The sequence below is a fragment of the Podarcis cretensis genome (genome assembly GCF_951804945.1).
Source record: "Podarcis cretensis genome assembly, chromosome: 10".
Lineage (NCBI taxonomy): Eukaryota > Metazoa > Chordata > Lepidosauria > Squamata > Lacertidae > Podarcis > Podarcis cretensis.
This window is the reverse complement of record NC_137179.1, coordinates 43,873,103-43,897,614: the sequence shown is the minus strand read 5'-3', so window position 1 is coordinate 43,897,614 and position 24,512 is coordinate 43,873,103. Positions and strand designations below refer to the sequence as shown.

The window sequence follows — 24,512 nt, the reverse complement described above, 5'->3', positions numbered from 1 at the left end:
GCACTTGTTTCAGAATACTGATGCAACTCTTTCCTGTTTTTTAAAAATATGTTTGAAGTACAAGTGATCAGTTTTCCAAAATATACACCTTATATTTAATTAGTTTCACTAATCTGGAATTGAATCTATTGCCCATGAATGAATTGTTGTGGTTGTATTACTGCCAAACACATATTTGGGACTGGTGTGCAAATGCCTAGACGGTATGTGATCACTATCTTTCTTGTATTTCTGTCTGTCTATATTAATGTGGTCTGGGGATCCTATGCTAAGATACTAGTTGATACCTCTGCTTTCTACACTTCATAATACTTGAACACTAATAATTGTAAACAAACTTCCCAACAATATTAACAATGATGCCAGTGGAGGCTCTTCCACACTAGAGCTGGTGTAGCACAGCTCTGCCAAGAAGAATGCCAGACATTAACTACCCCCCCCCCCAAAAAAAAACCCCCATCAAATCCACACACTCCATTGTTAGCAGACCTCTATTAATCTCAGAAAGCTACAATTGTTAAACCATTCTGTGTAGCTTTATAGGGTGAATAGAGGTCTCCCTAATATCTCTCAGCACCCTTAACAAACTACAGCTGTCGTGCTTCTTTGCAGGGAAGCCATGACTGTGATATGATAATGCTTTAAATGTATAGTGAAGATGGGTCCTTAGTTGTGTCCTAAGTATCCATAATCCTGCTGCTTAAGTGTCCATTGTTTGTTTGCATGGAAGAGAATGGAGAGAAAACCTGAACAAGTTGCCATGCCTCTGTGATCCCATGGGCCACTCCTACATGACTTACTAGCAGTTCTGGCAGGTCCAGTGGGCATCAACTGTCATTGAATGATGCTGAGAATAGGAACTTAAATTGTATTAATAGTCTAGCTGTCAAGGGGAAATGTGCAATCCCCCCCAAAATTGGGAATTTCTTATTGAGATCCATAGCCCCACTCAAAATTACCAGGGGGCTACATACCCAACTATATATTGTAAAATCTGTTGATGCTGCTTAACTTCCACTTCACATATTGTTCATATATATTTCGGGTCCAATTCAATCAATACGGAATTGCATGCTTAGAACAACACACTTTTGAAAATGCAGTGGTGTCTACCATGGGTGTAGCCAGGATTTATGTTTTTTTGGGGGGGGGCAAAACCGAGCTATCTGTGACATGATTGGTCAGTTAAGTATTTTTATTTATTTACTTGATTGGGGGAGGGCAGCTGCCCCCCACCCCTTTGTCTACCCACGGCACCTGCTTTGTGTATTATTTTGTGTCACAAATGGATCATTACTTGTACATCTGGCATTCTCACATTCATTTAAAAAAACATAGCTGAAACACGTGAATTTGCACATTGACCCTGGAATGAAGAGATTCATAAATTCTTCCAGTAATATGTCTCTATGTGGTTAGTCATTATTTTCTATAATAGTGAAATATTTGGTGGCCACATGGTTTTTCTACTAGGACAAACAGAAAATATAAAATATCGATATGGGAAAATGCTGTATATAGAAAAATATATATTCTGCGACTGTAAAGGTTTGGGGCTTGCAGTGTTGCAGGCCTGTGGCAGTAGATCTTGGTGGCAAGGTTCTGTAGGGTGGGGAGAGAGACACGATCGCTTTGTGAATTTACTAGGTGGAGGCAGGATCAGGTAAATTCTCTCTGATCTGGGTGACAGCAGAATCCAACTGAATGGAAGTTCCAGTCAGCTGGGAGTTAACCATCAATACGGGAAACAGTTGAGTTTAGTCAGTTGAGTTGAAGGGGAGAAAGAGAGTTGATGAGGAGGGGGTGACAAATAGACCAAAGAAAAACAGAAGAAAAAACAGGCATGGGCATTTATACCCATTGAATTATTTTTTTCCTTCTGGAGAAGATCAAGGGAAGGGAGCTGGTGACTGAGTTGGTCTGAGATGCTGATCTATTTTAAAAGTCTTACCAAAGGATGGTTACACAGGCAGGTTTTTTAAAGTTGACTAAACCAGAGAAGACTTGGGGTAAGGAGGCAGATTGTATCCAGTAGCAGGACTAGGATATTGAAGGTATTTGGCTAGGGTGGGAGGTATAAAGAATATTGCCTGAGGTAAAAGCTGTTTAGAGGCTGCTGTTTATTGAGTCCTCAGAAATTGTCAACTAGTGCCTTTGAGGTCCCCAGTATACCGTAAGTGTCAGTATCCTGTTACATAACACAGTATCCTTTTAATAAACAAACGATCTTAATTTCAAGTTCATTCTGTCTATAGTGTAGGTGCCCATCTCACATCTAAGTTTTATGTACATGCCATTAGGAGGTTTTGAAAGCCGCCTGAGGGAAACTGGTGGCAGCAGGAAATTAAATAAGTGCAGGTACCTAAACCTGTGTTGATAGAAAATGCTGCTGAGAGAACTAGATATTCTGGACTGCATATTTTACTGTTCTGTGTAGTACTGTAATTTTCCCCCTAAAGAGTCCTAAAATCATAAACCACTTCAAAATGTGGCTAGGACTGGTGTACAAGCCAAAATGGGAGGGGGGAGTGAAGAGGTTTTAAAATTATTGCACATCTTATACATGCAATTCTGGAATATGGACAGATCTGCAGACTTGGCAACTATCAATATTTTGACATTGTGAACTATTATTACTTAAATTACTATATTATTTGTAGTGATTCAATTTCTTCTGTATATGGACACTGCAATTCCACTATTCTGTTGTACAAGTAATCAGTTGTGGATTTTTGAAAGTTTACTTGCTTTTTTATATTTCATATTTGTTTTAATTATTTACTTCGTGGTGTTGTTGTTGTTGTTGTTGTTTCCTGCTCTTCCCCAGCAAACAAATTAGTAAAAAGAATAGAGTGGATCCGGAAAACACATCTCCAGTGCCAAAGAGGTGCTTTTATAAAGTTTATTTATTTCATTAAAAAAAAATCCATCAATAAGCTACTGAAAAAGGATTATTGTACATGCTCACATGAGACATTTTATAATGCTTATTATGGTTCTTAAATAGTAATGGACTTATACCATACGAAGAGATGTTAGAGAAGCATATAAGGAAGTATAAAAAAAGGAACAGTTCAGATGCAAAATTGACTCATGGTTTCCGCCTTCTACTGAAGCTCCTCCCGATGATTGATTTCCTGTAGTCTTTATGCTTATAAAGCAGAACAAGTGAGAAAAAGGCAGCCTGATGTTTTCAAGCTAAATATCAAATGCACAACAAAGAGCATTTTTTAAAAAGCTAATACATTTTGGCACTCTAAGAAATCAACACAGTGACTAGAGAATGCCAGAAACCCAATTTTTCTTCGGTGTTTTGCTTTTCCTGAATCTCTCTCTTTCCTGCTACTTTTATGAGTCAAATACTTTGCCAGACATTGGAAATGCACAGTTTATTGAGGAATGTGTCAGAGTGCATAACAAATTCCGATCCAACGTGAATCCACCAGCTGCCAACATGAAACGAATGGTAAGGGAATCTTCACTGTAGCTATGGAAAATGTAAACATTGCATTATGTGTCTTGAAGATTTAAAATTACTTACTGGCAGGTGTTTTTAATTAAGATATTAGATGCTACAGGTTTGTGTGTAACCCTAAATTATCACATTTCCTAATGAAACGTATGTTGTGTTTTCTTAGCCATGGCCTCTAAAGTTCTTTTGAATGCATTCCTGCATTTTTGTTTTTAACTGAAAGGGGTTTCTTAGGAACTTATTTCCTTTACTTGATTCCTACAAGCCAAATAGCACCAATGCTGCTTTCATAGTATCATCTGATGCAAACTATCGTAATTAAGGGGCTTGATTTGGGAGCTTGAAAAGCACACAGCACTAACTATGGGTAAATCCTGACAAGATAAGAATTCAATACCTTTATTAGGAACAGCTATGCATCAGAACAAAAAGTCATTGCTTTTGAGTTTTAAAGAACTCTTGCACCACAACTATTATTATTTTTATTATTTTATTAATTAAGCTTATTGTTTGCCTTTTGTTGCCAATGCAACCCAAAGCAATGTACAAAAATAAATTATTCTTTAGAGAAAGGATTGTGAGGAAATGATACATTGTTGATAGTGGAAGGAGGCTTGTCTTCATGCTTACAGTTTTAAGATAGTGATTCAAAACTTTGCAATGTGCCCCTTAGATTCAACTGTAGATGGCTTTAAAGCATATTGACACAGCTATTGAAAATTATAAAATCTACATTTATTTGGATTGCTCTCTAAGACAAATTGGATCTTACAGTTTCCTTTTAAGGTTGCTACTGGACTAACCAGCGCTAATTAGTGTCAATAGCCAAACTAGGATCCACTCTGTTTTTATGCTTATGCTTCTAGCAGCAATTTCCCCTAATTTTCTTTAAAACTTCGGGGATGAAGATCAGGCGTAGATCCAACTTCCTTTTGAAGATCAAACTACATGTTACATTAAACAGATGTTGGAAAAATTTTTTAGTTAAATTGCTGCTGTGGGGAGAGATCAGGACAGTGTAGGGTAGCTAACCCTTTCCTTCAAAAACAAAATCCTCCAGTGGCTGTGAGCTACGGGAGAGAATCTGCTATTAACACAGAACATTATTTGTTCATTTACCTTCCCCACCCTTCCCCATAAGGTACTGGATGACTTCCAGCTTCCATGTCCATTGCCAACACAATTCCCCCACTCCTGCCTGCCCCACATAACCAACTCTGCAATAGCTCACTCAGTTAGCACCTGAGAAGAGCAAGGAATCATTTAGCAGCTAGCAGGTGCTCACTGTTTCCTATATTGGCCTTAATTTCATGTTGCCACTCCCTAGCTTGCAGAAGAGAGAGTGGGCTGAAGTATGGATGCATAAAGCCTAAACTAAATTAAAACTGTATGTAGCACTCTTATCATTTTTATTTCTAAGGTAAAGATTTTGTTTTAAATGAATATATAGTTCCTCTTTCAGGAAGCTTTTAATGTTGATGTTTCATTGTTTTCCATTATATTTTGTTGGAAACTGCCGAGTGGCTGGGGAAACCCAGTTAGATGGGTGGGGTACAAGAAAGTTGGTGTTGGTGTTAGTTCACACTGTTGAATGAAGATGGCTAACTGTAGGTAAACTATTTTGACTTTCTGTTGAGAGTTGTGGAGATAATAAGGTAGTTTGGCTGTTTAACTGCCAGTTAAATTCTTTCAAAACAAGGATAGGTTTGGGAGCAAAGTTTCTGTCTTTATATACAGGCACAGTAGAGTAAAAACTGGTGGGTTCTAACTAGCCAGTCAGTGTATGTTCTTCTTCAACCCATTTGACCATAATCATGACCTGATTTGCGGGGACGCGCTGAAATTTGAAATGATTGGCTGGAAAGAGACCTTGCCTCAAAATAAAAGGGTTGTTTACGACTTCAATCATGCTTAGTCAGAGGAAACATGAAGAAGACGACAGAATATCAGTTGCAGGAAGAACTAGGAGCTGGAGGCAGGCAGGGGGCACTGGGGCTTAGAGGTTTGGGAAATCTAAGAAAATCCAAGAGCAGAAATCCCTGCAGACCTCCTTGGATCCAACCATTGAAGAACATACATCCCAAGAGGCAGCCTTCAAGAGAGTTCTATAGGCAAGTCAGTCAGATGCTGAATGCCTGAGGTAGCAGAGAGTGCTGGACCAGGATGAAGACTGCATCAGAAGTTTTGAGGAAAAACCTAGAGGACTCTAGAGCCAGAGAGCTGCAAGTAAGGAGGTACTGGGCTTTGGGAAGGAAATATGAGGGCTCAGAGTCCTAGAGTCCTCCCACCTCCTTCCCAAAGCCTAGTTAGCGCTTTCCCAGCTTTGGGAAGGAGGTGGTAGGACCCTGCCAGAGACTTGTACCTCCTTCCCAAAGCCTGGCGCCCCACTTAGCCGACTTTGAGAAGGCAGTGCAGGGGCTGAGGGGTGTCACTGCAACAAGGCAGTGTGTGGCCCACGGGTTCCATGTTGAAGTACTATTGTGGCCTACTTGGTATGAAAATTTGGACCATCCTGCTCTATAGGGAAGAGGTGGTGGACCTGAGTGAAGAGTGCAAGTTCTCAGTGCCTAGCTGAGTGTTACCTGGGTATGCATGGTTTAGGGGAACTGGCTATAAAGCTGAAGAGGGATGGAACTGAATCTCCCATCTTCCTTTTGAAACACAACAATAGCCTTATAGTGTAACATTTCTGATTTAAACAAAAAACGGTAGCATAGTGAACTTCAACATATAGTAACCATACAAGCTAATATCTGTTTATAACAGCGAATATTTGAAATTAAAGTGAAAATGAAGCAAATTATATTTTGAGTTGATACTGTGCTATTTTGTCCTACACTTATAGCTGCTGGTAGGTTAACGTAGGGCATAAATTGGTACATGGATATATGGTGCCAACAGTAAAGGGGTTAGAAAACTAAGTAAAAAATTATAGCTTAAGAAAATAAAATCTAAAGGTGCAAGGTACCTTTACATAACAAGTAGTGGAGGAGTGGGATCAGCACAATATGGTGGCGGTGGTTTGCGATCTCCACCCATGCATTCAAGTTAACACAGAAGACTTAATTTGGCATTTATTTCCATGTTTTGGGGGAGGGGTGGTGACTAAATTTGTAAGAGCCTTAATTCTTCTAAATTTTAGGATTTTAAAAATTACATTGTAAATGAAATAATCTGTCTTTTCTGTAGAGCTGGGACCACAAACTAGCAGAGACTGCCAAAGGCTGGGCAAAGAAGTGCCTATTTCAACATAATTCTGACATCAAAATACCAGGGAAGGTACATCCCAACTTCACAACAGCTGGAGAAAATATTTGGACTGGCTCCTTTCAGATTTTTAATGTGACTTCGGCCCTCACTGATTGGTACAATGAAGTCGTGCATTACAACTATGATACCAGATACTGCAGTAATGTATGTGGACATTACACTCAGGTAAGCCAATGCTTACATCTTGAGAGCTGATGTTGTATGCTTTCTAACATGTGCTGTGAGTCAGAAAATCTCTGCTTCGGATTTTGCTTCGGATTTTTTACTAATCAGTAAGCATAACAGTATCCCACAGATGCAGATATGAGTAGTAACCTACTAACAGATGTTTTAAACTGTTAATGTATTTTTAAAGAGCAGTAATCTGTCCTGGAACCTTGTGAAGGGTAAGTAAGAAACTGAATTGATGATAACAGGGTTATTCTAAAGTTAACTCGTATATGTGAAGCATTGAACATTCTGAAGCGCAGTACAGTGGTGCCCCGCAAGACGAACGCCTCGCAAGACGGAAAACCCGCTAGACGAAAGGGTTTTCCGTTTCGGAGGCGCTTCGCAAAACGAATTTCCCTATGGGCTTGCTTCGCAAGACGAAAATGTCTTGCGAGTTCCTGCAGGTTTTTTTTCCTTCCCCCCTCCCCCTTTTTCTAAGCCGCTAAGCCGCTTATCAGCTGATCCGCTAAGCCGATAAGCTGCTAAAAGCCGCTAATAGCGCTAATCCGCTAAGCCATCAATGGGCTTGCTTCGCAAGACAAAAAAACCGCTAGACGAATAGAATGGCGGAACGGATTCTTTTCGTCTTGTGAGGCACCACTGTATAAGTGCTCCATGTTATATTTTCCCATCTAAATCTCAAGGTTTTTCCACTGAAACATCAATAGTGTTATGATTATTTTCTGGTCAGAGGGAAAGCAGCACTGAAATCCTAGTTGCACACACTTAATTGCAGAGAAAGAAGTAGTCTAGTTTACAGTTCCGACTCTGAAAGGGGGAGGGAGCCCTCAATATCCCTTCATCTGCTTTGCTTTGAAAAACAAAGCAGCTGGGTAAGTTAGCTGTTACTCTAGATCAGAGGTTTTCAACCTTTTTGAGTCCACTGCTCCCTTGACCAACTACATTCTTTCTGCGGCACCCCTGTGGGGCTCAGGAGCCCAGTTATGTCACACCTAGCCTGCAGAACTGGCAGCCTCTCACCCTTTTTTTTTTAAAACATGCTCCCTTTTGAACAGCCTCCTCTCATTCAGAGTCCTCTGGGCAGCCGCAGCTGCTGCCCCTGGTCTCTGAACTGCCCTCCCTCAAAGAGAGGTGCCTCCTCACACTGCCTACAGGGGTCTGGAACTTCATGTCTGTTCCCAACAGCAAGGGCTGGCGGATTGGCTAGCTGGGCTCCCTTGCCCGCTTGCTTACTTACTCCAAGGCTGCCTCAGCTCCTGGCAACCAGCACCTGAGACACCATTCGCCTGGGGAGCTGCTGCAACAAATAGCTGTGCAAGCCTTTGGGAGGCAGAGTTGAGAGGGGGCATCAGAGAGGGGAGGGAACAAGAAGGCCAATGTTGCCTGCAGCACTGCTGACCAATTAAGGCACCCCAGGGTGCCATGGCACACTGCTCTAGAGAAGTCTTAATACTAAATAATCTTCACAATCTATCCATTTAATTTCAGATGGTTTGGGCAACAACATATAAAGTTGGTTGTGCCGTTCTCTTCTGTCGTCAAGTAACAGGCTTTACGTCAAATGCTGCACATTTCATTTGTAACTATGGGCCTAGGTAAGTGTCAAGGAAGAATGAGTTACCGCAAGGGGTATGTGGTGGAGTTGGAGAGGGTCAGTTGAGAAGCACAGTTGGACAATTAGAGGAGCTTAATGGGATTAGGCAGAGGAGAGGAGGTTGGTTGTTCTGTTCATTAAAGGTTGATGGTCCGTATAGTAAACAGAGGAAAGTCAAGTATGGTAGGATAGTAGACAGAATTGATGATGATGATTTATTTTATTTATAAAATCACAGCTTGTGCTTCTCTTGCTTGCTTTTTTAAAATTATGAATGATTTGTTCTGGTCTGAAGAATTCTAAGAAAAATACCGGTATATCTCATCCCATGTGTTAGCTTTGATATGCAAAGTACACCAAACAGCAGGAGAATAATGTGGTGGCAGCTGTTTATTTTGGTTAAGGCTGCAGGGAGTCTGGACCCAGTGATCTTGAGCGCTCAGGGCATGGTATGGAACTCCTGCAACATTACAGGGAGCTTTTTGATTTATAATTAATGCAAGAAGTTTTCTTGTGAAGGAAGTACTCTTGCATCTTCCAGAATCAAGGAGCTGGCAACTCTGGGTTAAGGCCAGCAAGTCCTTTCTGATCATGGTAAGAATTAAAGTTCAGTTTCAAGATGAACAGCATATCCAGCAATAGACCTAGTCTGGCGAATGTAGACATAGTCTTCATTACACATATACAGTGGTGCCTCGCAAGACGAAAAGAATCCGTTCCGCGATTCTCTTCGTCTAGCGGTTTTTTCGTCTTGCGAAGCAAGCCCATTGACGGCTTAGCGGATTAGCGCTATTAGCGGCTTATCGGCTTATCGGATAAGCGGCTTAGAAAAAGGGAGGGGAAAGGGGGAAAAAACCGCAGGAACTCGCAAGACATTTTCGTCTTGCGAAGCAAGCCCATAGGAAATTCGTTTTGCGAAGCACCTCCAAAACGGAAAACTCTTTCGTCTAGCGAGTTTTCCGTCTTGCGAGGCATTCGTCTTGCGGGGCACCACTGGACACTGATTTCATCCATAATAATAATAATTTTATTATTTATACCCAGCCTGTCTGGATGGGTTTCCTCAGTCACTCTGGGTGGCTTCCACCATATATAAAAGCATAATTAAAGGTCAAACATTTTTAAAAATCCTGATACAGGGCTGCCTTCAGATGTCTTCTAAAAGTTGGGAGGGCATCCCACCGGGAGAGTGCCACTGCCAAGAAGAGTAGTTTACTGTAAAGCTCTCTACACAGGACTGCTTTTAAATACAATGTTAATTGAAGACACCATTGCCAGGATGTTGGGGGAGCAAGGCAGCATGTAACACACAAATCACATGGGTTACCAGTTTCTATCCAGGCTTAAAGTGAATATGTTAACCCCATAGAGCTCTGAATTGTTCAAGATCAGGTTATCTTAAGAACCGATGCTGCACATATGAACCATTCTAAGCCTGCTCTCTGGTCCATCATAAAATAGTTACTGATCCCTGGGTGGGGGATATATTTTTCAATGCTAATAGAGGTATGTGGAATAGCTGGGGACAGAAAGTTCCAGGAGAGGAAGGGTCAATGGAAGTTGGTCCTAGACAGGATGATGGAGGCGACCTGTCTCTACTATTTGTTGTTTAGTCGTGTCCAATTCTTCGTGACCCCATGGACCAGAGCACTCCTGTCTTCCACTGCCTCCCGCAGTTTGGTCAAACTCAAGTTGGTAGCTTTGAGAACACTGTCCAACCATCTTGTCCTCTGTCGTCCCCTTCTCCTTGTGCCTTGTGTTTCTACCATACTCCTTATGAATATGTTGAGGAAGGGAGGCAAAACGTTCCTGAAGACTGGAGTTCAAGACTCTCACAAACTATTTACCATTGTAAGCAGTGGCCTGGCTCAGTGTGCTATAATATTGCAGATTATCACTCTCTGGCATTCCTTAAACCAATAATGGGGGAAACCCATGCTCTTCCTGATATTGTTGGACTACAGCTTCCATCAGTGGCTATACTGGCTGGGGCTGTTGGGAGTAGAAAGAACATCTGGAGGGCCACAGCTTCCCCATTCCTACCTTAAACAATAAGAAATGGTATGCATTCATTAAACATGGGAGGTTTGCAGTAAACAGATTCTAGTGTACAGTATTGGTATAAAAACAACACATGGTATTGTTTATATGCCTAGGAACATTATGTTCAGGCAATGTAGGTAAGATTCTGATAGCATGTGCTTTGGTTTGAGAATTCATTAGAGACAAATATTTCCCCAAAACAATTAAAACAAGTTGACATGGAAACAAACGTATTCCATTGTACATTAAGAACATTAATATTTATTTAGTTTGCTAATTCCCAGTCTCCAGGTTTCAGCAAATGTAAATACATAAACAAAAGGGGGAAATAGAACTCAACAGAAAATCATTAAATGTTAAAATCTTGCCCTTTCCCTAGCCTCGTACATTGATGTCCCTACCTGGTCTCAAATTAAATCTCCAAATGTATGGTTCCTATCTTAAATTGGAGGAGAGGGTTTGAATTCCCAGTTAATCATTGGGAATGCTAGACCAGTATCAGCACTATCAATATAAAACAATTCCTTTCAGCTATTGCATGACAAATGCATCACCTCTCGGTTTATGTTAATTTTCAAAATGTATGAGTTAAATGAGTGTGTAGAAGAAAGGGATCATGATACATCAGTACCTTAGGTGGAGTTGAAAGCTCGTGTGCCACTTTCAGCAGTTGTCGAATAGATAACAGCAAGAATCCAAACTGTGGTTTAACCTATCATTAAACTCAGGCACATAGCTGGGAATTGATACTTGATGAGTGTAGTAGGTTCAGTCTTGATTTCGAAAAGGTGGCTGCATCACCAGTTTAATGCCCTGAAATGTCCCTTCTTATGTCTGGCTGAGAAACTATCTAATTATTCCTACTCTCTATTATTAAGAATTTATACAGACAGCAAGCAGTTTGAATGTAACTGGAATAAGAATCTTTAAATCACATTCTGTACCCCCCTCTTTCCACAAAGTGATCTGACAAAGCTGTTCTTTTACAGTGGCAATTTTCCAACATGGCCATACAAAAGAGGAACACCCTGCAGCGAGTGTGACGAAGAACCGTGTGTAGACAAACTATGTGGTAAGTGAAAATGAATTGGACTTGCATGGCAAAAACAAAGTGTGACGATCGATTGAGCATTTGTTACAAGGTATTATATTTAGAACTTGCCATAGTAGATTCCTCTCCTAGTTCTAATGTTAAATCCCACCTCCTCTTGGAAAAATAGGGACATCCTACGTCACACCATTATAGCCAGAGATGGCTGTAAATATTCAAGGTCCTGAAGCTGGAAATGTAAAGTTTGTAGGAGAAGCTCATATGAGAACAGATGACTTAAGCTCATTACTGTCTATTGGGTCATGTGGAGGTGATACTTTATAAAAGTTCAGTGTGGAGAAGACAATCAGCACACATTTTCAGGCTTTTTTTCAGTGGTGGTATGTCTGTTGTGGAACTCCACCCCTTCACAATGGACCACAAAGCAAATTTATGGTGAAGTATCTATTTGCTTGGAAGGAAGTATAATCCTGGGGAGTGCTCTTATGTCCATTTTTGTGCCTGTACAATGGTTTTTAATTGCAATTATGTAGTTGGTTGTGTGTTGCCACCTGCCACCAATAATTGCTGTACTTGTAGCAGCTTTGCAAAGTAGTGCTGGAACTGGGCTGTTAGTGCACAGCTTTGTTCATACTGAACTTTCTCCATGCAGAATATTCACATGGGGAAAAAGTTCCCCATTATTTTAGGTGAGCTAGAACATAGTGAGAGCTGGAACCTCTTTGCTAGTTTTCCAGCAGCAGCCAATATCCAGCCAGATACATTCTACAATGCACCCTGTAGTGAGAAATCTGGTTTCTAGAACGTGATTTGTTTTTCAGAGACAACGTATGTATAACCCCCAGTCTATAAGATCTTGATAGAATTTAGGCTACACCAGATTAAATGTTGTTTCAGATATCTAGACAGCTGTGAATGCAGACTCCCTTGCAAATCTGATGCATGCTGTAGAATTAGATACATGCAGAAAACTAATTAGTTGACTAATATTTTCAGCACACTCCAGGGACTTTTGACTTTGTAGAGGCACGGAAGATGCATTTGCTCTACACATGGAAGAACCGGGGGGAGGGGGTCACAGATTTATTTCATAAACAGCAGGCTGCCTAGGGTCCTAGAATGAAGACCATGAACTTTGGCTTTTTTACATAGACCCCAAGAGGTTTTGTCAGCTTTAGAATGATTCATAATTTACAAGCCTAATAATCGAGGAAGTTGCAAACTTGAACTACTCTTAATGTCTTTTTACTTTTATTTATAGGTAAAGTCCAGGAGGAGTCAATTTCTGACCAGGATGAATCAACTCGTAACCAGAAGGAGACAATTTGTGACCAGTACTGTATCACCATTCTAATACTGAGACCATCTTTTGCTTTAGGGACTTTAGCAGCAGTCTTCTTTGTGAAGCAACGTTATCCCACAATATTTTTTTATGAATAAACTAGCAATGGAGATAAAGAGCTGGTGGATTAAGCATAGTCAGCTGGTAAAGGTAAAAGGTAAAGGTACCCCTGCCCGTACGGGCCAGTCTTGACAGACTCTGGGGTTGTGCGCCCATCTCACTTAAGAGGCCAGGGGCCAGCGCTGTCCGGAGACACTTCCGGGTCACGTGGCCAGCGTGACATCGCTGCTCGAGCCAGAGCCAGAGCCAGAGCCGCACACGGAAACGCCGTTTACCTTCCCGCTGGTAAGCGGTCCCTATTTATCTACTTGCACCCGGAGGTGCTTTCGAACTGCTAGGTTGGCAGGCGCTGGGACCGAGCAGCGGGAGCGCACCCCGCCGCAGGGATTCAAACCGCCGACCTTTCGATCGGCAAGCCCTAGGCACTGAGGCTTTAACCCACAGCGCCACCTGCGTCCCAATAGTCAGCTGGTATATGGCATTAATGATTAAATGTCAAGTCCAAAGTCTGCTTTAGAGCAGGCTAGTCAACAAATCCCATGAACTGTAGTCAGACATCTGCAGGACACCACACTGGCTATCCCTGCCTGTTTTGATGTCTGTTTCTGGGGTGGGTTATTTCTTTACTTACCTGATTTTAATGCATTTGTTATGTGTTCATGTACATACATCAATAAAGCATAACAGGGAGGCATAATTTATGACATCTTGACCACAATATTAATAAAATGTTGTATTATTTTAAAAATGAGCAGTGATAATGTAAATTGTTGGAAGGGTCTAAAATGTAAACAGTACTTGGGGAAAATAAGATTTAACATTTTCTCAGACTCTGCCTTCTTTCCATAAGTCACACATCACAATACCACAAATAAATGCCAAGTACAGGTGTGCAGGTAGCTGCATAGAGTGGGCATGCAAACAAGTCTTGCTTTGCTATCCTCACGACTACTGCATCCCCACCCCAAATTCCTCTGTTACAGAGGGAAGGCCTGCAAGAGATATGAATACTCTATACCATAAGGGAGACCTGATAAAACAGGACTTGTGACTGCACAGATTCAACAAAACCAAGTAGAAGCCCTCTGGCAGACTTTCCCCACAGAGGTCAGGGATTGAAAGGTGTGCAACACGTATAAGGCTGTGGTAAGTGTTTCCATTCATTCTGACAAATGACACCACAATATACTGTACAAAATAATATCTGGTAATATTGTGTATGCTAAAAACCTTCATACCAAAAACTTTCAATGCAAAGAACAAGCTGCCAATTTTACTTTCTGCAAACCTTGAAATCACTGAGGGGGTTTTCCAGGCCATGGAGAAAGCAAAATTTGCAAGTAGTTTGATGTGCACTAAGACAATGCATCTAGTCAATTATAAATCTGCAGTTTATGAAAACTTCCTCCAAGGAAAAAAATGGAGCACTACAACCTTAAGGAAAGATCATTTCTTTTTCTTTGCATCTGCTGCAATTTTTAACTTTACTTCTTCCTCTGGAAGTGCTCCCAACTTCTTCTTCTTTGCCTTTTTAACCTTTTCTTTAATAGCTTGGATATCAATTTTTGTTTCAGCCGAAGCTACATAAAAAAAGAGATAAAATATGGGTTATATATTTGTAGGTAAACAAATTGGACCCAATGTATATTCAGAACTTTTACACACATCCACTGAACCAAGTAACATAACATCAAGTTGTGCTTAGCAAACAACTGTCCTGATTCACATGTCATGATCGGCTAGAGTGAATTACCATGACCATGTGAATGTACTGCCTCCCAGAGAAGAGATTGCACCAACTTTGCTCCTCCTCAGGCTCTTTTAGGGCAGCACAGGATGGCGGTTAAGCAAAGATTTGGGTTTAGTGTGTCATCAGAACCTGTGATGGTGGTTAAAGGCTCTCTTCCTTAACCACAGGACTAACTTTGACTACAGTGTTGACCCTGTGTGTTGCAGCTGTGAAAAGCAATTTACATTAGCAGTCATTAAGGGATTAAAAAAATACAACTGCCAATACAGTGCCATTAAACAAATATATAGTGCAACTGCATCTGAAATATTGTGAACAGTTCTGGTCCTCTCACCTCAAAATTATACTGTAGCGCTGGAAAAGGTTCAAAAATAAGCAACCAAAATGATCAAGTAGTTTGAAGCAACTCCCCAGAACTATGGCACTACTTGTTACTTGGTGTTATCCTTCATTAATGTTAAAGCCATCAATGACTACTAGCCATACTGGCTATGTTTTCCCTCCCCTGGCGGTAGCAAAACTGTATGCTTCCATACACAAGCTGCTGGGAATCACAAGTGGGACAGGCAGCATGGATGCAGCACTCAGGGTGGGCTCATGGCCTTGCAGCAGGCCTGTTTGGCCTCTGTGAGAACAGGATGCTAGACAAGATGAGCCTTTGGTGTGATACATCACTAACCAGAAACATAATTCTTCACTTTTCTCTTCCTCAGAAGAACTTGTTACTATGTCAACATAGAAGACCAATGTTAATTCATTACACAGAAAGGCCAAAATAATTTCCCTTCATCATGTCAATACTGAAAAGAGAACTCAATTATAAAAGGTGTTGTTTTTTACAACAAATAATAATTTGAACTCATCTTACCTTTCTTTGGTTTTACAACTGTTTTTTCCTTGGGTGGAATAAAAGCTTTGTTTCTCTCTTCTTGCCTCCGACTGATTGCTTCTGCTTGTTTTGCCTAAGTTTAAAAAGGTCATACATTTCAGACAGAGCACATACAATTAACATGCATATTTTAAAACAACTTCAAAAGACATCAGAGTGGCCATACCTTTATCTCCTCTACCCTCTTACGCTTCTTTTGACTTTCTTTCAAGAAATATTCACCACTTGCCAATTCCTTATCAATCTGTAAAAATAAAAAATATGATTAGCATGTTCCATACTGAATATTTTATTTAAAAACTATAAAATAATAATCATAAAGCATTTTTTAAAAATTCATTAAATCTGCATTCTTTCCTTTCTCCCAAAAGTACATATTGAAATGAAGCTCCAGCAAATTCTACAAAATTGGCAGTGTTTAACCAAGGTTTTATGTATGAGCACACAATACACAAAGGATCATAAATGGATTAAGTACTACCATAACTTAGACTGCAGTTCTAATACCCATATACTGTACAGTACTATGAATAAAATCCACTTAACTCAATGGGACTTATTTCTGAGTGAAGCATGCAGAGTCAAGCAATCAGCAAATTTCTTTTGTATGGCAAATAATTTTATATGAATGGTCGTGTGAGTTTTAAAACTGAATGGTAGCTTAAACTGTTTTACTTAAACTGTTTAATAAAAACTAAAGTGTCTTTATAAATAATACTAAATAATATTTAATCACCAACACCAAATAATATGCAATTGTGCAGTCATTTGTACATATGAGGAAACATTTATTAAACACTACAACTCACTAAACCCATCAACAGTGACCATGGAAATTTCAGCAGGGGGTTAACTTAACATGTAAGCAACCCCTGCTGAAATTTCCCATTACATGACTATTAAGAATGCAGAAGCCCTGTTTTCCTTTCTCAACTGCCCACCCTAAAGCCAGCATAATTTTCACTCACACCTAAGTGAAACAAAATAAATTCAAAACAGCCTGCATACATTTGCTATCGTTCTGGTAGGAAATTGTCAACTGCTTTACAGAGCAATCCAAACCCCTGATCCACCAAACTAGAGGTGGTCTTGAGTGAAGCAGAAGAGTTATGTCTGCCTCTGTCAGCCCTGGTTCCTAAGCTGCTTCAGCTTCCAGCAAACTATAGCAAGGGGCTTCATTTAGGCTGGTTTGCTGTGACAACCTAGAGCTGGCACAGGAAACATATAGACTTTTTCAAGCCACTAGCTGGCACAAGCAGTGGAGCTCTAGATGCTGTGAACACTGCACAGCTCTGTCAAGTGTTAGGACTGCAACACTTTTATATAGATTGTAGATAGCATTATACTCTTCTGAATATTAATTCTTCTTTGCCACTGCCTTGAGATTTGCTTTGTTGGGACAGAAAGGCAAGCAAATTCCCTTTTAAATGTATATTTGGATTCCTTGACGTGCAATCAATTTAATTCAAACTCATCAATGTTCTGCAGTAAAATTCAAGTGAGATATAACAGACCTGACTCTCTGGTTGTGGAGGTGGGAAGGGAGTATATTCCTTCTTGACATTTTTCTTCTGTGGTTCTTTCCGTTTGTTTAAATTCTTGTGTTTGAATTTAGGCAAAAACCGTTCCCAGTTCTGCAATCGTAATTCGGGGTCTTTTGACAATTCCCTTTTAATCATCAGAGTCTTCAATCACATTAAAACAACAAGAAATTAGAACATAATATTTGCTCTGCTCCTTTTAAAAAAATACATTCAGAGACGCAGGGAAAGCAAGGTTATAGTAGATAAAAACAACATAATTTAATTATAGCAGATAACATAAGGTATCAAATGTGAGAATGTTCAAATTTATAAACTAAGTAATCAAGCCTAATTATGCCATGTTCTTTTCATGTTTTTTAACATGACCAATGACAAAAGAATTTTGTTATAGGAGAATGTTTAAAAGGTAACCAGCACCTCAACTGAAAATTTTTACAGTAAGGAAAGAGTGATACTTACATAAAACATCTTATACAATAAAGAAAACTGCACGCACCTTGATGTTGTATATGGGATGAATATTCTTCATTGTATCAAGAACAACTTTCCTAACCTAGATTTTTTTAAGAATGCAAATGGAGAAGTTTTAATGGCTAAATTTATAAACCACTGCATTTTAAAAGATAATACTAAGAACAAGCCTATTTCAATAAACAAAGCCTATTTAATTAATCTTATATTTAATTGATCTTTTCAGAACCATTCACTAAGTTTCAGAAGAAGCAGACCGACAAACTGATCCTTTAGTTTACACAAAAGCTTGCATGCTATGGACAATTTAAGCCAGGCTTCCTCAACCTCGGCCCTCCAGATGTTTTGAGACTACAGTTCCCATCATCCGTGACCACTGGTCCTGGCAGCTAGGGATCATGGGAACTGTAGGCCAAAAACATCTGGAGGGCCGAGGCTGAGGAAGCCTGGTTTATGCAATAGTAAGATTTTTGGTACTTGTACCCTGAAGCAATACTGCACCCATGTACGGAAATTTGTGTGTAGCAAAAACTTTGTCATCATGTTTTCCACTTGTCCTAGTGCACTTCCACTACTTTTCAGCTTGCATGGATGCAAATACTTGGTGCTTAAAGCACTTTTTGTCTACTACAGGGTGAGCCTTTTAAAAAAGGCCCCATGGAACATGTGTACTCTGTATCCACGGGGCCTCTTTTAAAGGACTCACCCTGTACAAAAGGACCACAGAACTTAGCTGCATGATAAAAGTTCTATGCCAGCGACCAACAGTGTAATAACAAAGTGAATTCCTTGGACAAAAACTGAACATTTAAATAAGGTATAATTACCAGATTTGGGGGGGGGGGGTTAAATGCATGGAACTTCTAAAACATTATTTCCTGTGGAAAAGAGCTCTTACCTCTTTTAAGCCATTAAAAGGTCCAAGAGCTGAAACAGTATTTCCCTGAACCATGATGTAGCAGTTTGTTAGCAGTTCCAGGGCCTATGTCAGAAAAAGATATGGGAAATATTTCAGGACTCAAATCATGTAAGCAGCTTTCTTAACAAACGCTAAGGCTTCAGTCTTAAATTCATGCACAGGAAGTAAAACCCACTGCACAGACTTTGACTTATTTCTAAGTAAACATACATATGATTGATCAGTAAGTATATAAGACCAACCTTGAGAGTAGATCCATTGGGACCAATAAGTCTTTGTCTTCTTTTTATAAATCTTTCTCTGTTTCTGACCAAGGACCCAATTTTAATGATGTCACATGCAACGTCATCTTCAAGGATACGTACAGCCTAAATGGAACAGCAGAGACAGTTAAACAGACACAAATATAGACAGAAAGATATTTAATATCACTTCACTCTGAGAAACTATTCTGCAAAATAATTCTATATTCAAGTTAGACTGCCACTTCCACTGAATGACTATTCTAATAAATCCAGGATATCTATCAGATTATTAATTCACAGATTTGTGGGGGGGGGGGTTCCTGACAATATTAATTGACAATATAATAGAAATGTAGCAATGGCAGACCACAATTATTTTATCACTGAACAAACCTGCTCAAATGGAACACTTCTTGCTAAAAGCTTTATTAAGTCTCTGGCTCTGATGATTATATATGGGTCAAAGGTCTTCTTTGTTGTGCTGACAGTCATGCTTCCTTCTATTAAGTCTAAAGCTGCATTGATGTGCTGTAAGACAAAGATGGAAGTAACAGGCTATATAAAAACTTTACTGTTTAACAGCCTCAGAGTTTTAAATTGAAAAACAAATTTTACAGTCAGAATATATATGAATACCAAACGAACAAAAAAGAAGTTATTTCGATAATTTTCATGACATAGGAATTGTAAAGAAAATGTATTTTTTAAATTAACAGAACTTTCAGGACTGGTTTCATGCTCCAGTAGGAAGATCATTCTTGGTCTTGTTACTGCTGTTCCTTCTTGCTTTTGCAGCTTATTTACCTACTCTCTCTGAGTGAAAGAACAAATAGAGGAGCAAAGAAGAACAGTAGTCTGCACATGGCTTATCCTCTCCCTCTGAAAAGAGGTCAGAATGGGCCCAGAGAGGCAGCCAAATGAACTTGCAACAATGAGGAGGAAGTGGACACATGCAGATAAAAAATCCCATTGAGAACATATTGGCCAAAGGACCCTCCAAACAAAATGTGCAACCAGCATTAAGGATTCCCCAATAATTATTCCAATGGATCTTGCAGGCTGCTCCAACTTCTAAACAGTAGCTAGATGCTCACAGAGTAATGTAAAATGCTGTGAAAACAGTCATTTATTATTTTAAGTAGCTTGAAACCTGTGCCCATTTCCATTCATGGAAGCAGAAATAAGAACACAACCTGGGCCATCAGCAATCTAGACTCTTAAGTAGAAAGTTAACACACTCCATTTAAGAATAGAAAGTATTCTTACATGTTCCGTCAAAGTTTTCTGCACCAGTGGCCAGCATTCTTTCAGATAAGCTTCTCTGTATTTTGGAAACAGAGTGGCAAAGCTGCTTTCTTCCAGGAGACCTCTAGGATTATCTTCTCTTGCAAATGCTGGCTCTTTCCACCCATCAGGAACAGTGAGAAGTTCTGAATCGTCCACTGCTAGCAATAAAGAAACATATTAGTTTTCCCTAAATGAAAAAGTGGGAAGGGTGTAATGCAGGAGAGACCAAGGAAGGTGCCACAACTATCGCTCTAGACTTTTTCTGAATTCTGAAGTGAGAAAAACACGTGAGGTGCAGTACAACAGCTGTAAAAATAAATAAATCAGGGTACAAAAATGCCCTGCAATATTCCAAACCACAACCTTAAAGAAACATATGCAACTTGGCTTCTAGGAAATCATTCCCAAGCAAAACATTACTATTACAAGTTAGTTCACACTCGTGTTATCCGTCTCGGCCTCGATTTAGTCCTCTACCCACCGGGCACCACTTTTCTGCATGCCAGGAAAGCTCACACCACCAGAAAATAGCGCAATCTCTATATGTTTCCCAAGAAGCAGACATCAGATGTCAAAGAAATAAACAACTACCTGACGTTTAGAAGACATCTGAAGGCAGCCTTGTTTAGCGAAGTTTTTAATGACTGATGTTTTAATGTATTTTTAATCTTTTGTTGAAAGCTGCCCAGAGTGGCTGGGGAAACCCAGCCAGATGGGCAGGGTATAAAAAATAAATATTATTATTATTGAAAAACACAAACAAGAAGTTGCCAATTTTTTAAATACTCATTCCTAATCCTTCTCCCTCTCCCCCAAAGGAAACAAGGCACTAACAACAACAAAAAAAGCAGCCAAGGCGTGCCAAGACCAAGGCGGGTTTCACGGGGGTCTACAGAAGACGAAGCGACCAAAACAGATCCAAGCCTCGAAAAGGCGCCACACGTGGCGGGAGGAACCCACGTGAAACGCCTTCGCGTGGGGTGGGGATATGACGTCACCTTTGCTCGCTTTCTTGGCCTTGGGGGTCCTCCCCCCCGCGGCCCCCTCCCCACTCTCAGCCTCCTTGGGGGTCGCCATGGTGCCCCTCGCACCACCCGGCAAACGCTCCACCCGGGCGAGCCGGAAGCGCAGCGCGAAAGAGGAAGAGCGCGATGCCTCCTGGGAGCCGCCATCTTGCCTCTAGGATTTGTTATGTAGAGATAGGAAAATAGAGAACAGGCTGAAAACTTAACGGAACCAAAAAGCGAAAAGCCGCCACAGGTTTTCTAGGACTATCGTGCCGTTGCGCCAACTGATCCCATAGCCAGGTGGTTGTTGTTTTAAAAAAAGCACTTTACTCTGCGTTGGAAGTGGAAACCTCATTCTATTTTTAGGATTGAGATGGGGCGCGCCTCTTATCCTTTCTACCTCTATGGCCTCTTACCGCTCCCCGCCCCGCCCAGCAGCCATGCCTTCTGGGCTTTGCAGTTTTCATCATTAGCTCCTGGACGCATATAAACCGCTGGGCACGCGGGTTTCTTTTTGTGTGTGTTGCCGCTGCCAAGGCAACCCGCAACAGATTCAGAGCGCGATTTCAGAACTTTGCACGCTCGTTTTACCAAAAGAAATAGGTCTCCCCTAAAATGTATTACCTTTTAAATCTCCTCCTTTGGTACCGACTCTCAGGATCAGACCATTGCACGAAGTCATGCATAGTGATTAGACATCATAGGAGCCAACTCCTAGGGCCCCCCATAAAATATTTGGGGGGGCTGCCCTGCCCCCCAAAAGTTGCCATTCAAATAGTATGCGTATGCCACATCTTGTGATCGATTATGTGGGGCAGGGTTTACCTCCCCCTCCCCAATATTTTATTCAAGTCGGCACCCCTGTTAGATATGCAGCATGCATGAACTCAAAAGCAATTCATACTGAAATGACAGTCTGAAACCCGATAGTCGTTTACAACGGAATAAATCCGTTTGAACTCAGTGGCAATCAGTTTCAGGTAAATATGCAGCGGAACACAGTACTTTTATCCCTAACTTCAAAGCAGGCACTGAAACCTTGATGTACCCCCTCCCCCCCAAAAAAGGAAAGGATTGTACTGATACATGTATTCAATACATGAAGCTACTGTTTGTAGTTCTCACTAATGTTACATTTTACATACACATCTCTGTACTGATAGCATATTTTACTTCATCAAAGCCCAAGATTTACCATGCATGTCCCACAACAATAAAAAGAATGTGATCTCTTTCCAAACGTGGAAATAAATCTTACTGAGTAATAGTTTGGGCAATCATTTGAGGTCAGTTTCAGCAAGCGAGGACCTAAACTTTTAAAGAACTCCATGTTCTCAGACTAGAATTCGCTGTTCATTTGGTGAAAATTTACTTAGCAAAAATGCCTTCAACTCACAACACATATCCAAGCCTTAGTTATTCAAATCCTCTGGTTACAACCAGACTTTTTAGTGTCTTTTTAGGTAGCCAACTACCTATATGACACTTCAGTACTCCTATTTGTAAAAAAGAAAAAAAGAATGTGGTTATTCAAATGTTCAGGACATCTTTATTCCTCAAAAAGGAATTTTTTTGGCAGTCATGTGCACATATGGATGTGGATATAAAAGGTTTGGAGGGTGACTCAGGAGCTTGCTCTCAGCTTCAGTTAGAATGGCTTTTCAATGAGAAGCACTTCACATCTGCAAATTTCCATTTCCATTCCACTCTTCTTTCCTTAGGCTAAGGGTGGCATACATTGAGTGAATGACCCATAGTATCCCTACAACATGCCTAAGAGAGGTATGTGAGGCTGAGAAACTCTGATTTCCCCAAAGTCACCTGGAGCAGAGATTCAAACACCGGCCTTCTCAGTCCAATACTCTAGCAACTATACAACAATTGCTCTCTTACTGCAATTCTCAGTCTAAGAATAAAGGAAATAATAATAATAATAAATGAAATTCCAATTAAGACTCTGATTTCCCTATGTTCTGTATTTCATAAGTTCTAACCATTCAAGGCGGGAGTTGGGTAAATGCAGTGATAGTATCTGTACATGAATAGTCCACTCAGTACATATTGGAACAGAAATACCTAGAATCATAGAGTTGAAAGTCCAACCCCCTGCAACGCAGAACTATGCAGCTGTCCTCTAAGGGGATCAAACCGGCATCCTTGGCATTATCAGCACCATGCTCTAACCAACTGAGCTATCTGGGCAGTCTTCTTCATCTTGTTTCCTCGAGAAGGACAACATGGGGGTGGAGGTGGGAATGCTTATATAAATGCTACACTAAATCACTTTGAAACAATCACAAAGCCTGCTTTCTCAGTAACCTTATGATCGAACCATAATGAAATGCCATATGCAAATGAGCATATTATGCAAACCTCATGAAGCTTCTCTGAGTCTCAGATGGTGAGCCCTTGGATTCCTGGTAGGGGGGTGGGATTTAGTAGGTCAGCAGTTTGAACTGAGCTAGCAACATGACCTTCTCCTTGAAGCATTACCAGTACCAGCCACTGCAACTTTTTCCAACCTTGAAACTCAGCGGCAGCAAGACACATAGAGTGGTGAACCTATGAGTGCAGTTCCTTGTTCTGTTGGTTTCCTTTTCGTGTGGCACTTTACTGTACCACTTATTATATACCCCCGAGAAATTTACATTTCTCTCCTTGCTAAGAGACATTATGATTATTTCACACATAGCCAGTTTTCTGGAAATAGGGTCTTTAATGTCCCAGGTGATCGGATTGCTTTCGTTCGTTACACTGTCCTGTAAAATTCAATTACTTGGAGCCTGAGAGAGATGCTTTTGTCTCGCACGCTTCAGTTGTGTGCCCTGTATAGATTATCTTCACCATTACAATTGCCTAGTGCCCAATGAATCATATAGAAGCTTTCATAGCTTTGTAATTGAGAAAAGGTTACAACTCCACTATATTAGATTCAACTATAACCTAGAGAGCTTTCAAAGAACACACATGAATATTCAATTTGATCCGTGAAGTACAAAATATGCTGATCTTGCTAATAGTTTTGGTGGCGAGTTCTTGTATGCATGCCAAGCAGGTATTCCGTCTCATCCCCCCCCCGCCGCCTGCATATAAAACAGGAAGAATCCTTGAAGTCTGTTGGAAAGCAAGTCAGCAACATGCCCTCTTAAAAATTGCTGGGGCCCTTTGCAAAAAGATATTGTTGCACACCACACCTCTGAGCACTGCAATATTCCAGGGGTGCCAGGTGCTTACCCAGGGTTCGTGTTTCCTTCGGAATGAGGGACAGCAGAGACTGTGGTGTCTTTATGATATATGGTTTGTTCACACATATATACAACCTGAACGATGGAGGGGCTCACAGCATTAACACCCCAAGGGGGCCTTGCTTCCCCCATAGCTGCAGCCTTGGATTCCA

At 40.6% G+C, this 24,512-nt stretch overlaps 2 protein-coding genes across 3 annotated transcripts; one reads left to right on the top strand and one right to left on the bottom strand.

The window, feature by feature from the left end:
- Positions 1-1,560: 1,560 nt before the first annotated feature.
- Positions 1,561-13,751, top strand: LOC307225736 (glioma pathogenesis-related protein 1-like). Its single transcript, XM_079993830.1, has 8 exons — positions 1,561-1,969; positions 2,828-2,887; positions 3,008-3,466; positions 6,662-6,907; positions 8,402-8,508; positions 11,540-11,622; positions 12,863-13,090; positions 13,478-13,751. Exons 3-7 carry the CDS (start codon positions 3,284-3,286, stop codon positions 13,039-13,041), a joined length of 798 nt encoding a protein of 265 aa, XP_079849956.1. The 5' UTR covers positions 1,561-1,969; positions 2,828-2,887; positions 3,008-3,283; the 3' UTR covers positions 13,042-13,090; positions 13,478-13,751.
- On the bottom strand, positions 13,724-21,260 carry KRR1 (KRR1 small subunit processome component homolog). Of its 2 annotated transcripts, none has more exons than XM_079993821.1 (10): positions 21,107-21,260; positions 20,088-20,263; positions 19,215-19,349; positions 18,819-18,944; positions 18,556-18,639; positions 17,683-17,739; positions 17,157-17,327; positions 15,809-15,886; positions 15,622-15,715; positions 13,724-14,583 (listed from the first exon to the last, which is right to left on the bottom strand). In XM_079993821.1, the coding sequence occupies exons 1-10, from the start codon at positions 21,183-21,185 to the stop codon at positions 14,450-14,452; spliced, it is 1,134 nt and encodes a 377-aa protein (XP_079849947.1). In that variant the 5' UTR covers positions 21,186-21,260; the 3' UTR covers positions 13,724-14,449. The 2 variants fall into 2 exon arrangements, with proteins under 2 accessions (XP_079849947.1, XP_079849946.1); XM_079993820.1 differs by having other exon boundaries at positions 20,088-20,266; positions 21,107-21,255.
- Positions 21,261-24,512: the final 3,252 nt, after the last annotated feature.